General features: G+C 35.6%; 1 protein-coding gene across 4 annotated transcripts in view; it reads right to left on the bottom strand.

Annotated features, from left to right (window-relative positions):
- Nucleotides 1-21,306, bottom strand: part of LOC149804767 (synaptosomal-associated protein 25-like) — a 100,308-nt gene that overhangs the window by 27,840 nt on the left and 51,162 nt on the right. For 3 of the 4 annotated variants that reach the window (XM_089944197.1, XM_089944203.1, XM_089944212.1), the window contains exon 4: nucleotides 9,940-9,988. In XM_089944197.1, the coding sequence (XP_089800323.1) occupies nucleotides 9,940-9,988 (49 nt within the window). Of the gene's footprint in view, nucleotides 1-9,939; nucleotides 9,989-21,195; nucleotides 21,245-21,306 lie in introns of all 4 variants that reach the window. The other variant, XM_089944221.1, reaches the window with a different exon arrangement.

Here is a 21,306-nt window from a genome sequence, read left to right as displayed (position 1 = left end):
TCTGGAATTGTGTTGTAATGAAGTGTATATATAATGGGGGTGAGCTGTAGTAGTATTGATGTTGTCATAATCATCATTATCATTATTGCCACCATAATTAATATTATCAGCATCAGTATCTTTTACATCTTCATATTTCACAGGAATAGCATCAACAAAAAGGAGAAAAGCTTTGTATATAATTTTTTAATGATGATGCACTGTCATTCATTATACACAACTAAGCTCTATGACTCTGCAATCATATCGCTTTGGTCGCTAATATAATCTGACATACAACATCTTATGGCAGTTAACTGCATGCTTAATGCTTATGATCTGTCGGTTATAGGTTTTTGAAACATTACTTAATTATTTTTATCTGTTTATCAGCTTGGCTGATGTTCCTAGTAGTGTTAGACAATCAAGGATATCTATGACCAAAAAACATAAGCCATGACAAAACTGTGTTACATCTGAATTCATGTTATAATGAAGTGCACTATAGAAGGGTAGTAGTGTCAGACTGGGCGTTTTGCCCCTTTATCCCTTTGAACCTTTTACCAGTCACCGACAGACTCTATCCCAAATGATTTGGTAAGTCAGTGACATAAAATACACAACCTGTGGATGCTTAAGCCATGCAAGTAGTCAAAATTTTTACACATTCTTGTGGCTGTTTATGGTATCATCATGCATCAGTGGCTGGCAGCCAGTACTAGATCGATCAATACTTCCCAGGCTGTATATAGCAGGCTGTGATTACATCATCCACAACTGATGCATATTGTATCCAAACAGTAGATCTTACATGCCTTTAAATTCAGAGAGAGAAAAGTTATTTTTATTTAAACTGTATCGGTACCGGGTTAGAACAACATTGCTAACAATGAAAAATAACTATTTCTAGTGAAAGAGCTGGAAATATCCAGTCAGCCTATAATTACTCTCTGTACTTACCAATACATGAGGTACAAATAATAATGGCTTATTTTCAATACTAGCTGACAAAGGAAGGGGACCATCACATGATTTTCAAACAATTTTTTGATGTCAACTACATGGTGTAAAATTCACGTGTGTTATTAGCACAAGAAAACCAGTTTATGCTACATATTTAAGAACTTGCCTCAGTGATGTTGTTTGTGGATTGTTCACAGGGGCATCGAAAGTGCCTTATCATCGTGCACTGCACCAATTGCTAAACAAAGTTGCAATGTGAGTTTTTGACAGCATCCACTGAACTGCTGTGGATCAGGTGAAAACTCTGGGATTGTGAGTGATTCATTTAATTCAAGATCAACTACGACAATTAGTGACTCAGGCACCATCAAAAGCTGAACCAAAGGTTCTAACTGCACTATCATTGACAAAAACAATGCTGCCTACAGTTGGTAAAATCAGTAATGAAGCCACTCATTAATGATTGTCAGATTCAGTGATTGCAAATCTGGCAATGGGAAGTCGATTAGGAAAGCAGAGCTTTCTAAACAAGGTATTAGACAAAATCAATAATGTATAACCTATGACCCAATTCAAAGATATAACGGATCCTACATTTGATACGAGTGCAACCTTATTAGTGGATCTAATTAAATGAGATTTTCAGTATTACGTGTGTGGTCAGAGACCAAAATCAATAAAAAATATAACTAAGTGCAAGACATATCTAGGTACTTTCTTTCACGTCAGGAATTAATGAAAATTGAGGAAAACTTGTAGAGACGGATTATGATAATCAGAGTGTCAATGCCATGGTGGGATTTGTCAACAACAGTTTCATTGCACTGTTTAACAGTGCATGTTTTTCCATCAATGGAAAGGAAATCAAATAAATTCTTGACAATACTGACGTCGCCATGATGATTGGCCCAACAACGATGTTTGTTAAAGATGCAACTGATCATGCAAATCACAGACCGTGGACTCTTAGAAACATCAGAAACACTGCAGGAAAAGTGCAAATGCCTGCTGTAATAAGCACCAATGCTAATTTCAATCTTGGATTTGCATAGCATTGATTACAACTCTTTGAGGTTTTCATGAGCAATTCCTCTCAGTTGCATATTTGGGTTTTGCAGAGATGTCCACAAGATTACTTTTGGAGCTAAATACACAATTACCTTGTTTCCTAAAAACGATGCCAATGATGCAATCTGGCATGCAGGAGGTACTGCTGGTAAAGTTGAGTTGTCAACACTGACTCTGTGGACTCTGGTGCTAACCCCTTTACTGACTATTTAGTTGGGAATCATGACAGTGCTGTCAATTCTTGTGCATACCACAGACGTGTACCCATGAAATGGTATTACGGGACAATTTAGTTGACAAATAAGTACCCAACATGTGTTCCTGGTGTTTTTAAATGTGAATCGAGATAAAGACCGGGAGCAGAGTAGACTGATATTTGTCACATCAGGAATGATTGAGGTGTCTTAGCGGTTCAACAGCCATCAGAAACCTCAAGAAATTCGGTTCAACAATGCAGCAGACACGCCTCATATTGCATGAAAATATCACAATTTGTGGTCATATGGACTGACATCAAAACATCGACACTGGTCTTCAAATCTCCCAAAAAGACTTTGATATGTTGTACAAAATTTATTATTTTTCATTGGAACACCTGGAGTTGTTTATTCAATCATTTGTTGACATTTATTTTCATGCACATGTTGATCCCAGTGGTGCCAATTACAGATGTTGTGCTGTGATACTTTCCAACAAGACTGTTGTAGGAGGGTGTTGGTGGCCAAATTAGGGTCATCAATACACCTGTGGAAAATATATCAAATTCCTAAGTGAACCTGTTATGTATTTAAATGTCCTATCACTGAGTGAAGGTTGACCTTAGTGAAACAGACATGATTTTGGTCTTCCATAAAAAACAATGAAAATTTTTTATGGGAGGTTTGGGGGTCCTCCCCCATTGGGGTCTCCAGGGGCAGTGCCCCCGATCCAGGGTCCAGAAAGTAAAAAACGCATTTTACACTCATAAATAACTGCTACTGGTGCAACTTATGACCATAAAATAAACCAAATTAATCATTAGAACATCTAACAAACTTACCTAAAATGTTCAACCTGAGTTCAATAATTTCACAATATTTATAGTCACATGAAGTTATTTCATGTACATGTCAGTGTTCACGTCGTAATTAAGTCACAATAATTTCTTAATTTTTGCAGTAAATATATTATATTTCTTTCTTTTTATAACAAATCTGTAAAATAAACACCCAAGTACATCAACTATATACAAATAATCAAATACATTCACTTGTCTTTTTCTCCAATGGACACAACCTGTTGATATGCCAGTTGAGCTCTTTTTGCGGGAAAGATTTCTCACGGTTCCTTTTTGTCACCAGTGACAATTTTTTGCTCAGTGTGCAATCGTTTCTTTTCCTTCTCAATGAGAGCCTTATTCCTTTCAAACTGGTGCTTGTATTGGTGACATGCAGTGCACATATTCTGACAAAGGGATACATCTGTTCTCTGATGCAAGAAATCTTTCTTCTTACAGTAATTAATTGCACTTTTTCCAGATGCCTTCTGTGCTTCAATGTTTCTGTATGCAGCCTTTTTTGTAGGTGCCGTAATTCAGATCTTTATTGCAGAGGTCACAAAATATCAGTCCTCTAGCGTTTTCTTGTAAACTGACCAACCAAATTTCCGTAAACTTTTCGCTCCAGCCATTCCCATTTCCATACATTTTTTTAAACCTTTATGTAAACTTTTTGTGTCATGGTCTCTCTCAACAACTCGGGATGCCATGTTTTGGAAGCATGCTTCTTCTTGGACTCAAGATACTAATTCAGTTCCCATAGTAAACCTATGCAAACACCATGATATTAAAAATTCAATAACTTGAAAGTTTTGAGTGCTCATGATCAAACTTATATTTATCAGTATAAATGAAACCCAGATGTCAGCTTCTATGTAGAGGAAAGAATATGAACCGTGGCATTTGCTGGACCTGCATGTGTTTGAAACATGTTCTTTCAATTCCACACGAAAGAGTAAGGTGCTAATTTTAGTAATGATGCTAATTTTAGTAATGAGTGTTCCAAACTCAATACTGTTAAAGGACTGAAATTTCATCAATAAAACAATGTCTCTATTTTTTTCCACTTACAACTAGGATAAGCTCTCAAAAGAATTTTTTTCCTAAAACGGAACTTACATTATTAACCAATCCTGGTCAGAGAAACCCACATATACTCTATTTTATGTTTACCCATTTCCAGGCTGGTTCCCATTTTTCCATATCATTAGTAACATGTGTCCTCTTTCCATTGCCATCAGTTTCCATTACATGACGATTCATTGGATGAATTTAATCCTCTGACCAATCAGAATACCCTTTACGACAGTTAGGTGCTAACTAACATATGGAACAAATAATTTACAAGGGTTGGTGTGGGATGGGAGCAGACAGACTGTTTAAAAAACTGGATTGGAGATGATATAAAAAACAGGCTATATCAAGAAAAATTTGATTCAAGTCAGGAGAAAAGCGGAATTCTGCTTTAAAATGGAGAAAAATCATATCTGCTGAAAATCAATTTGCACAAATGAAAAACACAATTCAAAATGATTGTGGGGTCATAGTAAAACTTTCTCCGGGAAAAATGACTGGAAATGTCCCCGTATGGTTCACCCAAACAGAACTCTCTCAGCTTAATGTGGCCAAGCACAATAATACCTCAGTGGCATCAAAGTGATCCAAATCTGAGGTGACACAACTGCATTAGACCAGTGGATTATATTTCCATTCCTTGCGGCAATTCCATCATTACTGGCAGCAGCAGTTCCAGCATTTGCAAAAGTCCTGGTATTAACGGCTGTTGGAAATTCATCAGGAATGGCACACAAAAAGGCAGTCATATAAAAAAAAGGAAAAAGCCTTTCATTGCTCAGAATAAAGACACCAAATGCCACTCTTAAGAGGTCTTTGATTACCCAGCGATAGCAAAATCTGTCAAAGATTTTCAGGGTGTCTTTCTGTGAAATGAATTTTCATCGATGTAAGCACACATGACACAAGTATTGTCACCTGGATTTGGCAACAGGAATAGGCACTCAATGGGTTGCAAATATGTTAACATCCAACATTGTTTGTATTTTCACTCATATTGATGACTTGCACTGCTAGATGAAGTTGTTGATTATTTAACCAGGCATGGCAATCAACCACTGTTTTATTCAACTATACAGTTGGATGGACCAACATGCAGTCATCTTTTTGTTTAAGTGTTGCATGCACTTCAGGGGGCCCTGAGTGGCCGAGCGGTCTAAAGCGCTCACCGTTACGGATCATTGCCATCTCACCTCTGTCTGCGTGTGTTCGAGTCTCAGCCTCGGCTAACGTTGGTACGTGAGAAAGCCTGCCAGTAGCTTCTTGTGGGTTGGTGGTTCTTCCCGGGGTTTTCCAGGGTTCTTCCTCCACCAGTTATACTGGCCGCCATGTATAGCCTATCTTGTGCTGAAAAATGGCATTAAACCCTACAACAACAACAACAACAACAACAACAACAGCATGCACTTCAACATTCACAAAGCAAGCAAACACTGACTGATCTCACATGTATGTTTAATATTATAAAAAAATCTATTACCATTTATGAATGTTACTCAACTAGATGATACGCTGCTAATGTAAATATTGAGCAGGTTTGCCACCAAAGTGGATTTGTCTGAGTTTACTAGTCATGTTGTTGATGGCACTGATCCAGGTGAGCTTGTGATTTCTGAATATCAAGCTGGGAAACTTAAAACTTCTAATGTCAACATTCAAAATATTATTGTGAACCTCAAAGGTGCTGTCGCAAAAAAACCTGGCTGAAGTCACTGAAAACAGGAATCTGAGACACGTACGTACTGGCATGTCGGTTGCATTTATCAAAGAATATGTTGATTATACTAATGCAACAACAAAACAATATGTGGATGCCTGTACCACCATGCATAGTAACTTCATGGAGCACAATTACAGATACCGTATATTGATCAAAGAGGGGGGAGCAACAAATTGAAGATAAAACCATAGCAAATGGTTAACTTGTTGTAAATTCTCTTAATAAAAATGGTTTTGATAGACCTAAAAGTCACATTTTAAAGGTGCACGATTCTGGATCAGACTTATTTATCAAAACTGGAAGTAAAGATAACCAGGGTTGAATTGCAGTGTTGATAAATGACAATGCAGCATCTTAAAAAGTGTCAGCATTATCATGAATTGCTAGATTGATCACTGTTACAGAGTTTTTCACCTTTGCATTATTAGCAGCACTATTAGTCGAGGCAGCATTATTTAATGAAAGTCAGCTCAAAGGACTCAGTGTTTATTCTGACAGCTACTTAACCATTCTTGGGATCTGTTTAAGATTAAATTTTGTTATTATTATTATTGTATATAAGTAATGGAATCTGATCACAGTGATGTGGTTGCAGAATTTACCAATGAGGTGATGGACCAACTGAGAGTAGATATTAACGCCGATAACCATTTTGCTCCACTTCTTGTTGAATATCTTCTTCAAAATGGTATAAACCAACATATGAACTGTCATATAATTTTGTTATGGGCCAAGTAGAAATTGGCCTTTGGAATCACTGTTATGTACCACAACCAACTTAAGGGCAGCTTGGGATTATCTCACATGCATGTGAAAATTCCCAAGCAATGACTGAATCATGCGAAACACACTGGGATTGATTCTACAATGGCGAAGTGATATTCACCAATGTATCCACAATGGTTATGTTCATTAATGAACATTTCCACCAACACTGTCGGAATTAAGACCAAAAAATTTCAACTTTTCCATGTAACAGTTACTTCACTTCACTTCTGTGGCTTATGTGGATGGTTAAGCATCCAAGGGTTGTACATTGTATATCACTTGCTTGCCAAATCAAAGAGGATAGAGGCTGTGGTGACTGGCCAGCGTCAAAAGAGGTAAAAGAGGGCAAAATGTCGATTCTGACACTACTTGCATTCACCAATGATTATAAAATAATATGATGGTTTTGAAAAGCAAGCCAACTTTACAAAGCAAAATGGAACCCATTATTTCTAAAAACCCAAAGCACTTAACAAATGGGAAAGATATTTAAGTATAGTCTATTTGCTGCAATGACAAAGGTCACAAAGTTCATATTCAATAAGATGAAAATTACAGACAAAACTGCAAATATTAATGCATAATTAAGTAGAATAATAGTAGGACCTCTGGTATTTTAGATTTTAACTGAAAAATATTTTCGAACCTAAAGGAATGCGTGGATAGGATTAAAATGAACTATACATCTACTTAATCTACAACAGTTCATGCAATAGTCTGGCTATGTTCAGCACTGTAATTCCAAGCATACTACATGTACAGCGTGTCTGAATAACATAAATTGCCAATCGTCATAGCCATATAATATTTAACCTAAATATCATTAAAATTTACACCCAAATTCAGGAAACAATAAAAGCAATGCATAAAAAATAGTTTTACCTTAAATGACCTTGGCCTATACTGATCTGGCCTGATATCATTATGCATAAACTAATTCAAAATCTGAACTCCAGTAAACCTGAGATTTGAATTTTGTTGTTCTATCTGAGATGGAAAGGTGTGTCTGTGTGTGTGTGTCTGTGTGTGAATGTATAAAGTAATTGCAATTTCAGTGCCAAATACTTTGACTTTAGACTTAGCAGCTTAAGAATTCATTATGAACCACTACAATTGTAGTATCACTAGAAATTTTATGAAAATGTGGTGAAAGTTGATTTATTGTGCTGAAACCAAGAATGTAATTTCACATCTAGTGACCTTGACCTTTGACTTATCAATCAAAGACTCAATCGGATTGCCCTTCCTTAAGTGTAATGCAACTGTGATGTTCAAAGAAATGAGAAAAGCTAAATTATCATGAGGAACTCAAAACGCCAATTTTAGTTCCTGTGACCTTTACTTTTGACCTCAAGGCTGGATAATCAATACAGGTGCCTCTGCTTAAGTGAAGACTACGTATGAAGTTAAATTCATCAAGGAAATTTTAAAGTGGAAACCAAAATCTTTAACAATACTGACTCCTCAAATGATTGATCTTTCACCTCTCACACTTAGCTGCCCAAATGAAATCTGATGAAAATTATGCCAGGGAACCTGATTTATCATGCAAGAAATGAGAATCACATTTTCAGCTCCAGTGACCTTGATTTTGGACCTGGTAACCCCAAAGTAATTTGGCTTCTGTTTCTACCCATGGACAAGATACGTGTGTAGTCAGAGAAAAAAACCAAAATGATGTTGTCTACAGACAGACCAACGGACAGATAGACATCACTATTGCTATATCCCCTCTGCAACTCCAGTTGAAAGAATCAAAACCAATTTTATCAACCATTAATTGGCAAGAGCCAGATTATACAGAGTACATTAAGCAAGCTATTTTGGTGCAACCTTTGAGGACAGATTGTAAGTAAAATGATAAAGCACTCTGTTATAAGCTAAAAAATGTAAAGGCTGTCATCCCAACAATTATTGTCATTTAGGTATGCAAGGACATAATTATTTAGTAAATGCCAAAGTAATCATTCAAGTTATTGGTCAAAACCAATCATTTACCACCACCAACTTCATATGTCCAAATTTACTGATCTTTTTGTCACTGACAATATAGTATCACTTTTGCCCATGACTTTTTATTACTTAATTTTGCAGCATTCTTTTCACATTATTACCTACTCTGCTTATTATTCTCTATCTGTACTCAATACGAGTTCAATGAAACTCATATTTTTGTACTTCATTAAGTAAATAACAGTACCTCAACTCTAATTTTAACACAATTAATATTAATTAGACTCCAAGAGTAAGTTACACAGTACAGTATCTGACACACAATCAATACTGTCACAGCGGCTTATTTGATGTTACGGTTGAACAATATTTTTGGTAAATTTCAAAACAAATCGAAACTCATTTTAATGAAAAGTTAATTTTTCAATGCAGACATTATTACCAGTAACTTGACAAGCAGGTATATTACGACATACAAGCTGCATTACACCATCTTCAGTAACCTGACAAGCAGGTAAATTACGATGTACAAGCTGCAACTAGCTACTTGACAAGTTGATGAAACATGACATACAAGCTGCACCACACCATCTTAGTTCCTTGACAAGTAGACAAACATGACATATAATCTGCATCCTATCATCGTAAGTTACCTGACAAGTAGGGATGGTATGACATACAAGCTGCACCACACCATCTTAGTTCCTTGACAAGTAGACAAATATGACATATAATCTGCATCCTATCATCGTAAGTTACCTGATAAGTAGGCATAGTATGACATATAAGTTGCATTACACCATCTTCAGTAACCTGACATGCAGGTATATTACGATGTACAAGCTGCATCACAACATCTAGTTACTTGACAAGTTGACAAAACATGACATACAAACTGCACCATATCATCTTTAGTTCCTTTACAAGTAGGCAAATATGACATATAAGCTGCATCCTATCCTCTTTAGTAAACTGAAAAGTAGACATGGTATGACATACAAGCTTCATCATACAATCTTCTGTTACTTGACAAGATGATGTGGCAGAAGCAAACAATTTCACAAGTAAGGTTAATTTTCACTTCCACTGCATGAATAGTTCCATGTCATCAATACTGGCAATACAGTTTAGGTTGGTCATGGGACTCAAAAGCAAAACTGTTATTTGCATCTTGTAAAAATACATTGATATTAAAGCAATTAAAAGCATAACCAGGTGGGTGAAAAGCAATATCTCAAAGTTTCATGATGTGGGAAGGCTGTGACAGTGAGACGTTTGGCTGATTTACCCTTGAAAAGGCGATGCAATATCATACTAATTAGTGATGATGTATTAATATAAGTTAATATAAATCCAGTGTTTAGTCATTTTTACCTACCCCCTTGGTGATCCAGCATTACAATTGTCTTTACTCCTACATCCTGACTCTACACAAGGAATGGAAATAAAAAAGTAACTTAATACACAAAACAAACCATAAATCACAAAGTTCTATGTGAACTATACACGTTGAGTACATAGGGGCTCATTACTGCTTTCCTTCTATGCACATAAAAATATATATATTACTAAAAACAAAATGATGGTGAATCTAATGGGGTCTGAAAGTGTAAATCGGTTACTTGCATTTTGGATTGCTGGCTCAACTGAAATCATGACAAGATCATGTATGTACCCTTGCTGTCTAGATAAATGACTAACATTATCAATGAGGTATAGCCTGTGTCTATGCAACAAGTTTTCATGAAGCTATAGAACTTGAAATGTTATGAATTGCATGCAGTTCTATATTTACTGATATAAAGCTCCTGAAATGCAAGTGCCCATTTATCATTTCAGACGTTTATTATATCACTTGATGTTTTATTATCAGAATTATATTTACAAGCATGGAAGGAAAGTATTAAACAGCCCCTGAAACTGAACCCCAGATTTCCAGTAAAGCACATTTTGCTGAATTCCTTCATCCCAATTTCAGCAATTTACTACACAAAAGAAATGTTCCCATATGGTTAACATTGCTCCAAAATTAAGGACCAAATGCTACATTCCCATTTACCTTAGAAAGATACCTTCCATGAATCACTTTCTTTGATCTAGGGCTCAAGAAAAATTAAACAGTACAAAATAAAATTACATAAATCTACATAAAAAAATGTATTGGTAACTGCCACTGGTATGGCCAGATAATCTGCATTGTACCATTATTGAATTTCAACTTGGTTATAAATGTTCTTTACATTGATTCTAAAAAGAAAGAAATCTCTAAATCAGAACAGTTTGTTCATTAAAAGTATAAAAAGAGGCTAGTGTTGATTATACTTTATATTTAATAATAATAATATCATAACTGAAGTGGCCATGTAATTCAAACTTCTAGTTATCTATCTGACAGCATAAAAAATACCATGGCATAACATCAATACCATGTAGCAACAGGAATTACAGATGTAACAATTGTTTTCATAATCATCACCATAATGGTACATGTAGGTCACATCCAAATTATTCAGACCATTCTAATGGCAGTTACCAGTCTACAGCTGCAAACTCTGAAATAAATCACATACAGTGCTACATGTAATCAAATGCAAAAGTCACACATATGCAGGCAATTAGAAGTACAACAATCTTCTCTCAAATGAAGCTGTACCTGTTAAAGGAATAAAAATGTGAACAAGGCAATACAGCAAACATTGTGAAACTAGAGATGGTAGTGGGTGGGGTGTAAAATGTTGGGGGTGCAAAACAAAATAATTAAAAAAAAGAAAATATTACAATGTCCATGACTAACATTAAATAGTATACAAAAGTAATTAACAATTTAATATTTTGCTGATTTTATAAATAGGCAAAGGGGTTTGTTTGCAAAAGATGGTTGATATGGGAACATTCTATATCTAACATACTGTCAAATAAATTCACAAAAGTATTGCAGTTCATTGTCTATATTGTACATGTAGGTAGCTGTCAATCACTGTCATGAAGAAAGAACCAGTTGAAAGCAAGAAAGTTGGAAGCCAAGTTTACTGTTGTTTTTTTTAAATCTCTCTACAGATTGAAGACTGACAGTACAACATCTCCTTCATCAAAACAATGCATTCGTCTCCACAAACAAGAATTGAAGAACTAACTGCCTCATATGGCCTTAGTGATAAACTGCCAATCTTCTTTAATGCACACAGAAAACATTATCTGTTCAAGAATCAGGAAGATGTTTCTGAAATCAAAACATGGGGTTCTATTTTAAAAGACCATCTAAAATTCAACAAGAATAACTGAACCTTATTGGAATGTGGATGAAAAAAGGAAAAGTTATAAATTATAGAGTTTAATTTTTACATGATACATGACAAATTCTATGTGCACTACTCTGATCCATGCCTAACTGGCGATAAATTTGTTAGCAGTCAACTGGAACTGACACATGCTACACTGAGAGTGAATTCCACTGGCAGAATTGTGGAATTAAATACTTTACAAGTAGTCTGAAAAGAGGAAAAAGTTAGACAAGGAAATGATGATCAAATTTGGTAATTACATTTTTTTTTTATTGCGAACAAATTACTCTAGAATTTACAGCACAATTTAGCAGCTGAAAAGTCTAAACTGCTGGCATTCACCAGAGCTGAATTTGAACTTAATTCTTTTTAACGCAGTAAAATCCTCTTTTACAGTATCAATCTATGCCTAATGGGAATCCATCAGCTGAATGGATCAGACCAGTAAGAAGGATAGAAAATGAACTGTAATCCCCTCCAGACCACAAATAAAACAACTCAAATTCCTACAGGCCCAATCAATGAAACAGTATTAGAATTGCCCATTTAGTTGATCTCTGTACAATATATACTCACTTATGAGTCTAAGCATTATGTTTAAATGCAAACTGCACAAACATAGATCTTCCGTCGCATAATGTGCTGGCAGATCTAGGTCTGTGTAGTTTGTTAGGAATAATCAGTAGAACAAACAACACAGACACGATCTATCACTTGACTAATAAGCAAGTACATACGGTGTACCATTTCTGGTCCAATGGCACAATATACTGGCCTTACCAGTGACAAAAACTCTTGAATGATACTGCAAGCCAGGCAGATTTCTACTTTTGAACAAAGTTCATCTACTTCTCTAGGTATTTAAGGCATGACCAAGAATCAGAGGTAGTCTGGATGTGAAGCATGACAAAATACAACAAATTGATAAATATAAGTAATTCTGCATGACTCTGGTCCAAGTAACCAATTTCTATCATGAAAATGGTACTTTTTGACAAACCCTAAAAGTACACCACCAGTGTGCCTGTAAAGTTGTAGAATTTGACAAACTCACCAACACCATCTGAACATCTTTGGTTTTGTGCTGATTGGTTCCTGTACTTTATGTAATTGGGTCATAGGGGTCTATTATGTAGTCTGATCAACACCAGGGCAACTGCTGTGCAAGTTTTCTGACACTTCATTGGCTTCTTGTGTGAATGGTTATACAATTAAAAACAAGGGGCTGAAGTGAACCTGATATCACTTGCCATGTGGACATCTAACCAAAAGCCAAATATGAGCAAATTGCCAACAAATCTGATTAGCAGGATACTTTATGTAGAAATTTCTTCCAATGCTGTTGATTGCATATATTATGAAAACAACTATTTCATAGTTCTAAAGTTTTTTTTTAATGCTTTCATCCATATTTGATTGACTGCAATTCAGCATCATTTGTCAAACATTGAAGACTTCTATACCAGGATGCTAACGCTTTTCAACAAATGTCAAAGGCCTTCAAGCTAGGATACTTTAAGTCACATTTGGTTGATTTCTTGAGTGGGGTTTAGTAATGATTACCATATCTGACAATGGGTCAGCATCATTTTGAAAAAATTGGAAAACCCAGGATGCTTTCTATATCAATTTTCTCAAATTCCATTGAGTGACTTTTGAAATGTCATTCAAAGGTTTTTCTATTTTTATCAATATTGGACATACCTGGTGGTGGATTAGCATAATTTCAACAAATCAGAGATCTATCATTCCATGATGCTTTCTATTATATTTTGTCAAATTGCAATGAGCATATTTTTATAAGTTGTTTAAGATTTTTTTTATGTGTTGTACCAGTGCCCATGTCTGATTGCAAACTGGTGCACCAGTTGAAACAATCTGCAATTCCTACAAGCCAGAGTTTTTTCTGTCAAATTTGGTAAAAATCTGTCGAGCAGATTTTGAGAAGAATTTTCAGGGTTTCTCAAGTTCTAGTATTGATGGCACAACATAATGGCAGATTACTGTCAGTTGAACATATCTGAAAGTACTTCATGCAAAGATGGTTTCTATCGAACTCCGTAAAATTATGTTGAGTGGTTCTTGAGAAGTTGTTTAAAGTATAGATTATCATATCTGATGGTAGAACAGCATTATTTGAATAGATATAAAAGAGCATCATACCAGGATGCAGTCTGGTAAAGACTGGTCCAATTCTGTTGAGTGATTTTTGAGAAGATGTAAACAGCAATTGTAAAGGGAGAACAGAGAATGGACCATACCAAAAGTTCACTACACCTTATGACCAGGTGAGCTAAACAAGTAGGAACAAACTGACTGGTCAAGAAATAAAACTTACCTTAAAAAAGAAGCAATATTTGTTATGCCAAGAAGAAAAATTTATTTTTATGTATATACTATAATGTTGACATAAATACATAATGTCTGAATCTGTCCTAAACAGATCCTTGTTGAGTTATGAAAAAAAAAGTTAAAAGATTATCAACATTAATAATATATGGAACCTATATTGGAAATGATTTCATGCTATGTGCAGTGCTTAAACTTATCACATCAGTGAGTCTTAATAACAGAGTGAAACTACTGAAAAACAAACATTTTACTTTTTCACAACATATAATTAAAAAAATGATTGTGGTTCTTGGTGTTAAAATGAAGATACACTGAGTTGTGCTGATCTCACCTCCTTGTTCGTCAAGATTGACCAGTGTCTGAATGCCATACTCTTTAGCCTAGTATAAACCATAAAGCGGTAACAGGGAGAAGAAAGTTATATTGGGTAGTATATACGTAATCGTACGGTACAAATTATATAAAAAATTATTTCAAGTATACATCAAACAGCTAGGACCCAGCATTCACTAGGATCTTAACTTACAGAGTAATAAATTACACAATTAAAATTAGTACTCTGGAAAGTGAAATTATTTTATCCAACCTAAGGATTAACAGAAACTATTTTCCCCATTCATATACCAAGAGAAAAATCCATTGTACATTAATTTGATTTGTTTTAACAGATAGTAAAATTTAGGAATCAAAATAATACTCTGATCAAGATGCTTTGTGAAAGCTGGACATGACTACATGGTACAAGCTGAAGTAACATACCAAAATATTGCTGAAATTCATGGCAATTTGAATAACACTGTTTTCTTGCCTATCACCAGGTATAATACTAGTCAGAATATAATTATCTAGTATTAAGGAAAAGAAAAACGTCATCTTCAATAACACAATGTTAATTCATGCACTGCTTTTTGAGAATTTTTTGTCATCAATAACTCAATCTTTTGAAAGTTTAAAGAATAACAGCCATTTTAGATTAATAACAAAATAAAAAATATGCAAATTTCTAGTATTTTGGATTGAAAGAACAGAACTGCAGCAGGTATTACATACCTTGATTTGTGTAATATGATGAACACATGTCCCCTACTGCAGCAACAAAAAAAATCAGTCAAACATTTTCTCTGGTTCTTGCAGTTTTCCAAAAAAGTGAGAAATTAAAAAAAATAATTGCAAAAACCACTCAGATAGGTTGACCCCCTCCTCCTGTCATTCCTACAGTGACCGAAACATACCAACAAAATTTTATTTGCCTTGGCTGAATTATAATTGTATAATTCTGCAAACAGAAAGTTTGTATTGTCCTACAAACTCAGAAAAGATAAAAGTGAGCCTAATACGCTCAACTGGCTGACATCTGCCAAACAGTCAAATGTAAGAGCAGCTGGTAAAAACATTTAAGCCGGCAGGATGGTTTCTGTAAACAAGAGTCCATTGAAGGGACTGGTGCTCTACTGGGTAAATAGAATTTGCAGGAATTCAAGAAAGACCATTTCTTCCTTTTAACTTCTGAGTGTTGAAACCATTTCTAATAAACTTTGCCAGTAACGTAAGATTTTCAAATCAGTTGCTGTGATACACATATTGGATGTCAGCTTGGCACCATTTTCATTTACGATAAAGTGGACATCATTAAAAGTCTTCTGGTGAAAACCCCATGTGATAAAGATCATCCATTCAGGGTGAGTAGTGACAAAAAATAATTTTTTAAGACAGTTGTCAAGGCAGCGATACTGGATGTATGACTTGTACCATTGTTGTTTAGGACCAACTAGGTATCATAATAAGTCACTACTGAAAACCCCATTTTCATACAGCCATTCATTGGCAATTTTCATTTATAACCAACTGGACATCATAATATGTCTTCTGCTGAAACCCCATGTCAATATGGCTTTCTGTTCAAGCAGAGTTGTGATAGTAAGATTTTTAAGATGGCTACCATGGTGGCCATACTGGATGTCAGATTGGCACCATTTTAATTCTGGACTAACAAGATATCCTAAGAAGTCTTTTAATTAAATCTTTATGCTGATATGACCATAAATTCCGGAGATGAGGCTATATGATTTTCAAGATGGTCTCTTTGGTGGCCATATTGGAAGTCTGAGCAGCACCATTTTCATTTAAGACCACCTAGACCATGAGAATAATGTACTGTATATATAAAGTTTCAGGGAATCCTCCAAGCAGTTAGTATGTTGATATGATTATCCATTCAGTAGTACATCTAGTAACAAGATTTCTTAGATGGCAGTCAGGTTAGATATCAGACTGATACCATTTTCATTTAATACCAACAAGATATCACAAGAAGTCTTTTAGCAAAAAACCATCCTTTCTGGAGAAGCAGTGATAACAAGATATTCATAATGGGTGCTGTGGTGGCCATACTGAATTTCCAGATAAAACCATTTTCATTCAAGACCAACTAAACTATGTGAAGTTTCAGGGCAATCTTCCAAGTTTGTTAGCATGATGATACAGCCAGCCTTTCAGGAGAAATGATAACAAGACTTTCAAGATGGTAGCATGGCAACCAGACTGGACATAGATCTGCCACTATTTCCATTTAGTGACCATATGTCAGAGCAATAGCATTTTCATTTAGACCAACTAGACAATGGGCTGAATGTGTGTATAAAGTTTCTGTGCAATCCTCCAAGTAGTTTAGGCAGGAAGTGATAATAAACTTAAAACACTGGTTCTTAAAAACTATCTTACTTTTAAATGCATAGCAGACCTAAGAGATTGTTTCCTTGTTGGGTAATTCCCGAGGGTGTCCTTCCTGTTTCTTGCCCTCAATTTTGGAAAAGTTGCTATAATCTCATATACTGGGCCTGTGTGAGTCTTGTCTCCTGTGAGGCATGCTTATGGGCTTCCTCCACTTGACTGCTGAAGAGTAGGTTTGATGACAATGGCAGCAATCTGAGAGTGAACTTGTGCAAGTGGAAGTGGAAAGCTATCCATCTCTTTCTAAAAGTTGTAGATTCACTGCTGCTGTCATGGCATTGTTAAGTACATGCTCTGTAGCCCATTTACATATGAGATATACAAAAATGATTCCCTTACATGACCAGTGGGCACAACAGTTGGTGAAGCTAGACAAATTTTGCACTTTCTGGATGACTGACACTTTACCACTCAAGCATCGACCCTATTAATGAAATTATGGACAAAGTGCTAAGTGTTAATGAAGTGTTTATGGTTCATTTGTATTACAAAGATCTTGATATCCCCAGACTTGCCATGTCTCTGTCAATGGCTTTGATTTCTGCATGAAACAAAGGCATGTGTGTCTTATAGTATACTTTGCTGAAAATGGATGAAAGTCACTATTGTGAAAAAAGAACTTTGTGTACACTTGGTTCTTGCAACTGCCATTCTAAACAATGTAGTAACTCCACCACCTTACCAATACTTCGGCAATAGATCAATAGATGGTCGGAACTTTTACACCCTGTTGATGGAACATGTGGCATCAGCAAAATTCACATGCTAGCAGGTGACAAAACTTCCTTGTTCAATGTATGGGAGACTGAGACTTTTCTGGTCATCAGTAGGTCAAGTAAAGATGATGGCATTTGTGAGTGTAACTGAAGTGGTGTTGGCAAAACTGACAAAGACCGACTGCAAACCATACTTGCAGTCTTGTCAAAAGGTGACATCATAACTTGAAGATGGTGTCTTCTATGGTCTGGGCATGGCATTGGGCATCTGTGACTGAATCACTGCCATAACGAGTAATGTAATAATAAGTTGTGACATGGATCCATACATGTCCCAAACATCATTGGTATGGATTACTTCATGACTACAAACTGCCAATATCCAAATACAGAAACTGGTTACTATAGCATTAAACTGGCCATCGAATAACATCAGTCCATCATGGCACTAGACTGGCCGGATTCTACCATATAAGTGCCGGAATTCTGCTGCCAGTAACAAACATGTCATATTGGCTTAATGAGTGATCCCCTCAGGCATCGATGAAGGTTTGATCAGGTTTCATCACTGACCATAAATGATCTATCAGTGCAGGATGCTATGAGGAGGTAAGGAATACTGGATTTATGTAACCAGTCCCTGAAATCATCATCTGAGGCCATATCTAAGCTGATGCTGACTTAACTGTTATCTTGTGTGACAAAAAATGTACAATGACTTGTATTTGTTTAGTATTAGACCTAGTGGTACTGCCAAAAACATCTTTTGCTTGTGTTGTTGAGGAGAAGGAAACGCTGGAGCTGTATGTGATGCTTTGTCTTGCTTCTCTGTACTTCTCACCAGAGTCCTCTCTGCCTCTGCAAGGAAATTACTCACTGTGGTGGCGTCAATTGCTATGCTAATGATGTTTTCCTTTCTGGCAGCACATTATTTTCTTAGATTGTGAGTCTTACCAAAACTGAAGCCCACTGCCTTTCTATCCAGTTAGTGCAGATGCTTCCCTGTATTTCTCACCAGAGTCCTCTCTGCCTCTGCAAGGAAATTACTCACTGTGGTGGCGTCAACTGCTATGCTAATGATGTCGTCCTCTCTGACAGCACATTTATTTTCCCTGACAGCACATTTATTTTCTTAGATTGTGAGTCTGACCAAAACTGAAGCCCACTGACTTTCTATCCAGTTAGTACAGATTTCACATGTATGGTCCAAGTCACCTCTCAGTTAGTACAGATTTCACATGTATGGTCCAAGTCACATCTCACACTGACTACTCTTGGTCCTGCCCATTGCTAAAAACCTCAGTGAACTAACAGCATATACAGGTTACCTGATCAAGTGTCACCTAACTTAATGAGAAGTGGATGTTAGTGAACAATACACATCTCCAGTAATGAAAATAAGAATTACTGACATGATCCTATGGCCTATGGTCTGTAATTACTGAGTCCCTAATTGTGGACTGTCATCATTAGTACAACATTTGTAATTACTCACTCTGATTATGGATTGCAAGTACAAAATTTGTAATTACTCTCTGATGAAGGATTGCTTGAATAAAATTTGTCTTTAAGTAAGGAATTTCTGATTGTGGATTGCCATCACTTACACAAAAAGTTTGTGTAATTACTGAGTCTCTGTGGATTGCCATCATTAAAAAAAATTTGTAATTATTGACTCTCTGATTATGGATTGCTTGTAAAACGTTTGTCTTTAAGTAAGGAATTTTAGATTGTGGATTGCCATCACCTGTACAAAAAAATTCTGTAATTACTGAGTCTGTGGATTGCCATCATTTGTACAAAACTTGTCTGTAATTACAGAGTCTATGATTGTGGACTGCCATCATTTGTAAAAAAACTTGTCTGTAATTACTGAGTCTCTGATTTTAGATTGCCATCAACTGTACAAAACTTGTCTGTAATTACTGAATCTCTGATTGTGGATTACCATCACTTGTACAAAAATTATGAAAGGCCTTCAAGCTAGGATGCTTTGAATAAAATTTGGCAAATTCTGTTAAGTGGATTTAATGAATAATCCATTTAAAGGTTTACTACTATCTGTATGGTTGTCAAATTAATGGTGTTTTGGAATCAAGCATACAAAATTAAAAAGACCTGTGTCCAGCACCCTTTCTGGAAAAAAATGTAATATAATGTTCAGTGCTTTTTTTTCAGAAGTTATATAAGTGATTTTCCATTTCTACCAACAGAAGCCATATTTGATAGCAGATGATTTTTATTACATATCTATCTCATCTTACTCATCAAAAAGTATGTTTAATCCATATTTTTCAAACACAGATCCAGTTTATAACCTTTTGGGGTGTTTTCATGGACATCTACTGGTCAACATTCTTAATTAGACAGAATCAGTGTTTACATATTCGTGACTGCTTTAACTTCATACGCAATGTATAGCAAAATATATTACACACCATATGTAACTCATTCTCTCTGCCAATTTGGAACAAAACATTTTTGTGCACATATGAAATGGGAAGGATTCAATAATCTGATGCTTCTTGTCAAATTCTGTTGAAGGATGCTTTAATAAAAAGTCTTTTAAGGGTTTTCCAAGTTTAATAACAGAGTCCATATCTTAAGGTGAATTTACATTATTTGAACAACTTTTAAAGGACTTCATGCCAGCAAGATTTTTATAAAATGTAGTCACATTTTGTTTAGCAGTTTCGGAGAAGTTATCTAAAATAAAAATCTTATTTTTGGTAATAGCAGTCATACCAAACAACAGATGAGCATTAATTGAACAAATCTGAATGGTCATGATGTAAGAATATTCACTGAAAAAATAAGTGCCACTGGTCAAGCAGTTTTTGAGAAGCTGCATATAACAATTGTAAATGGATGCATTATGCACAATGGACCATGCCATAAGCTCACTTGGCCTGATGGTGAACAAAGTATCCAGATACCATGAAAATCTAACCCAGACTGGCTTTCATCATTAGAAAGTATGTACTTTAAGTTTAGAATCTTGTAGCATGACTGGCTGAAAATTAAACATGACATAAAACTGGCCAATCAGATGTCTCAAGTCTTGACTTAACTTGATGACTTATGTTGGTGAAATAGATTACTGATATCTATTTAGGTATAAACATGCCAACAAACCTGCATGTGGTCACTGGTTTTTATGTAACTTTTCCAACAAACTTTCTAGGTCAGACAGATGTAGGTATATGAATGGTCAGACAAAGGGGATCAAAATTCAGAGAATAAAATCACAAACCTTGTAAATGTAGTTTGCCAAATCAGCAAATTCACCTGGTGATTTAAAGTCTCCATGTCTTACGGAGATGCTAAGCATTAATGTTTTAGCATCTACGTCTTCTGGAGTTAAGAAGATACGTTAATTCAAATTGCATGACACAGTATATAATGAAGCATTGAGCAACAAGACAACCATGTGGACAAACAGAATTAGGAAGCAGACAACATGGTTGTAACTGTTCATGTCTCTCTCCTGCTGACACCTGAATGTCAGACAAACTGGAAGAAGAGACAAAAAAATGAACAGTCTTGTGCTCTCACCTCCTTGCTCATCCAAATTTACTAGAGTCCGGATCCCTGCTTCTTTGCTCTAATGTTGCAGATAGATACAAAGTCACAGAAAAAAATATATAATTAATTAGTCATATATAT

Source organism: Sinohyriopsis cumingii, chromosome 2 (assembly GCF_028554795.1).
Source record: "Sinohyriopsis cumingii isolate HCF-2022 chromosome 2, ASM2855479v2, whole genome shotgun sequence".
Taxonomy (NCBI): Eukaryota; Metazoa; Mollusca; class Bivalvia; order Unionida; family Unionidae; genus Sinohyriopsis; species Sinohyriopsis cumingii.
This window is presented reverse-complemented; position numbering and strand designations above follow the sequence as displayed.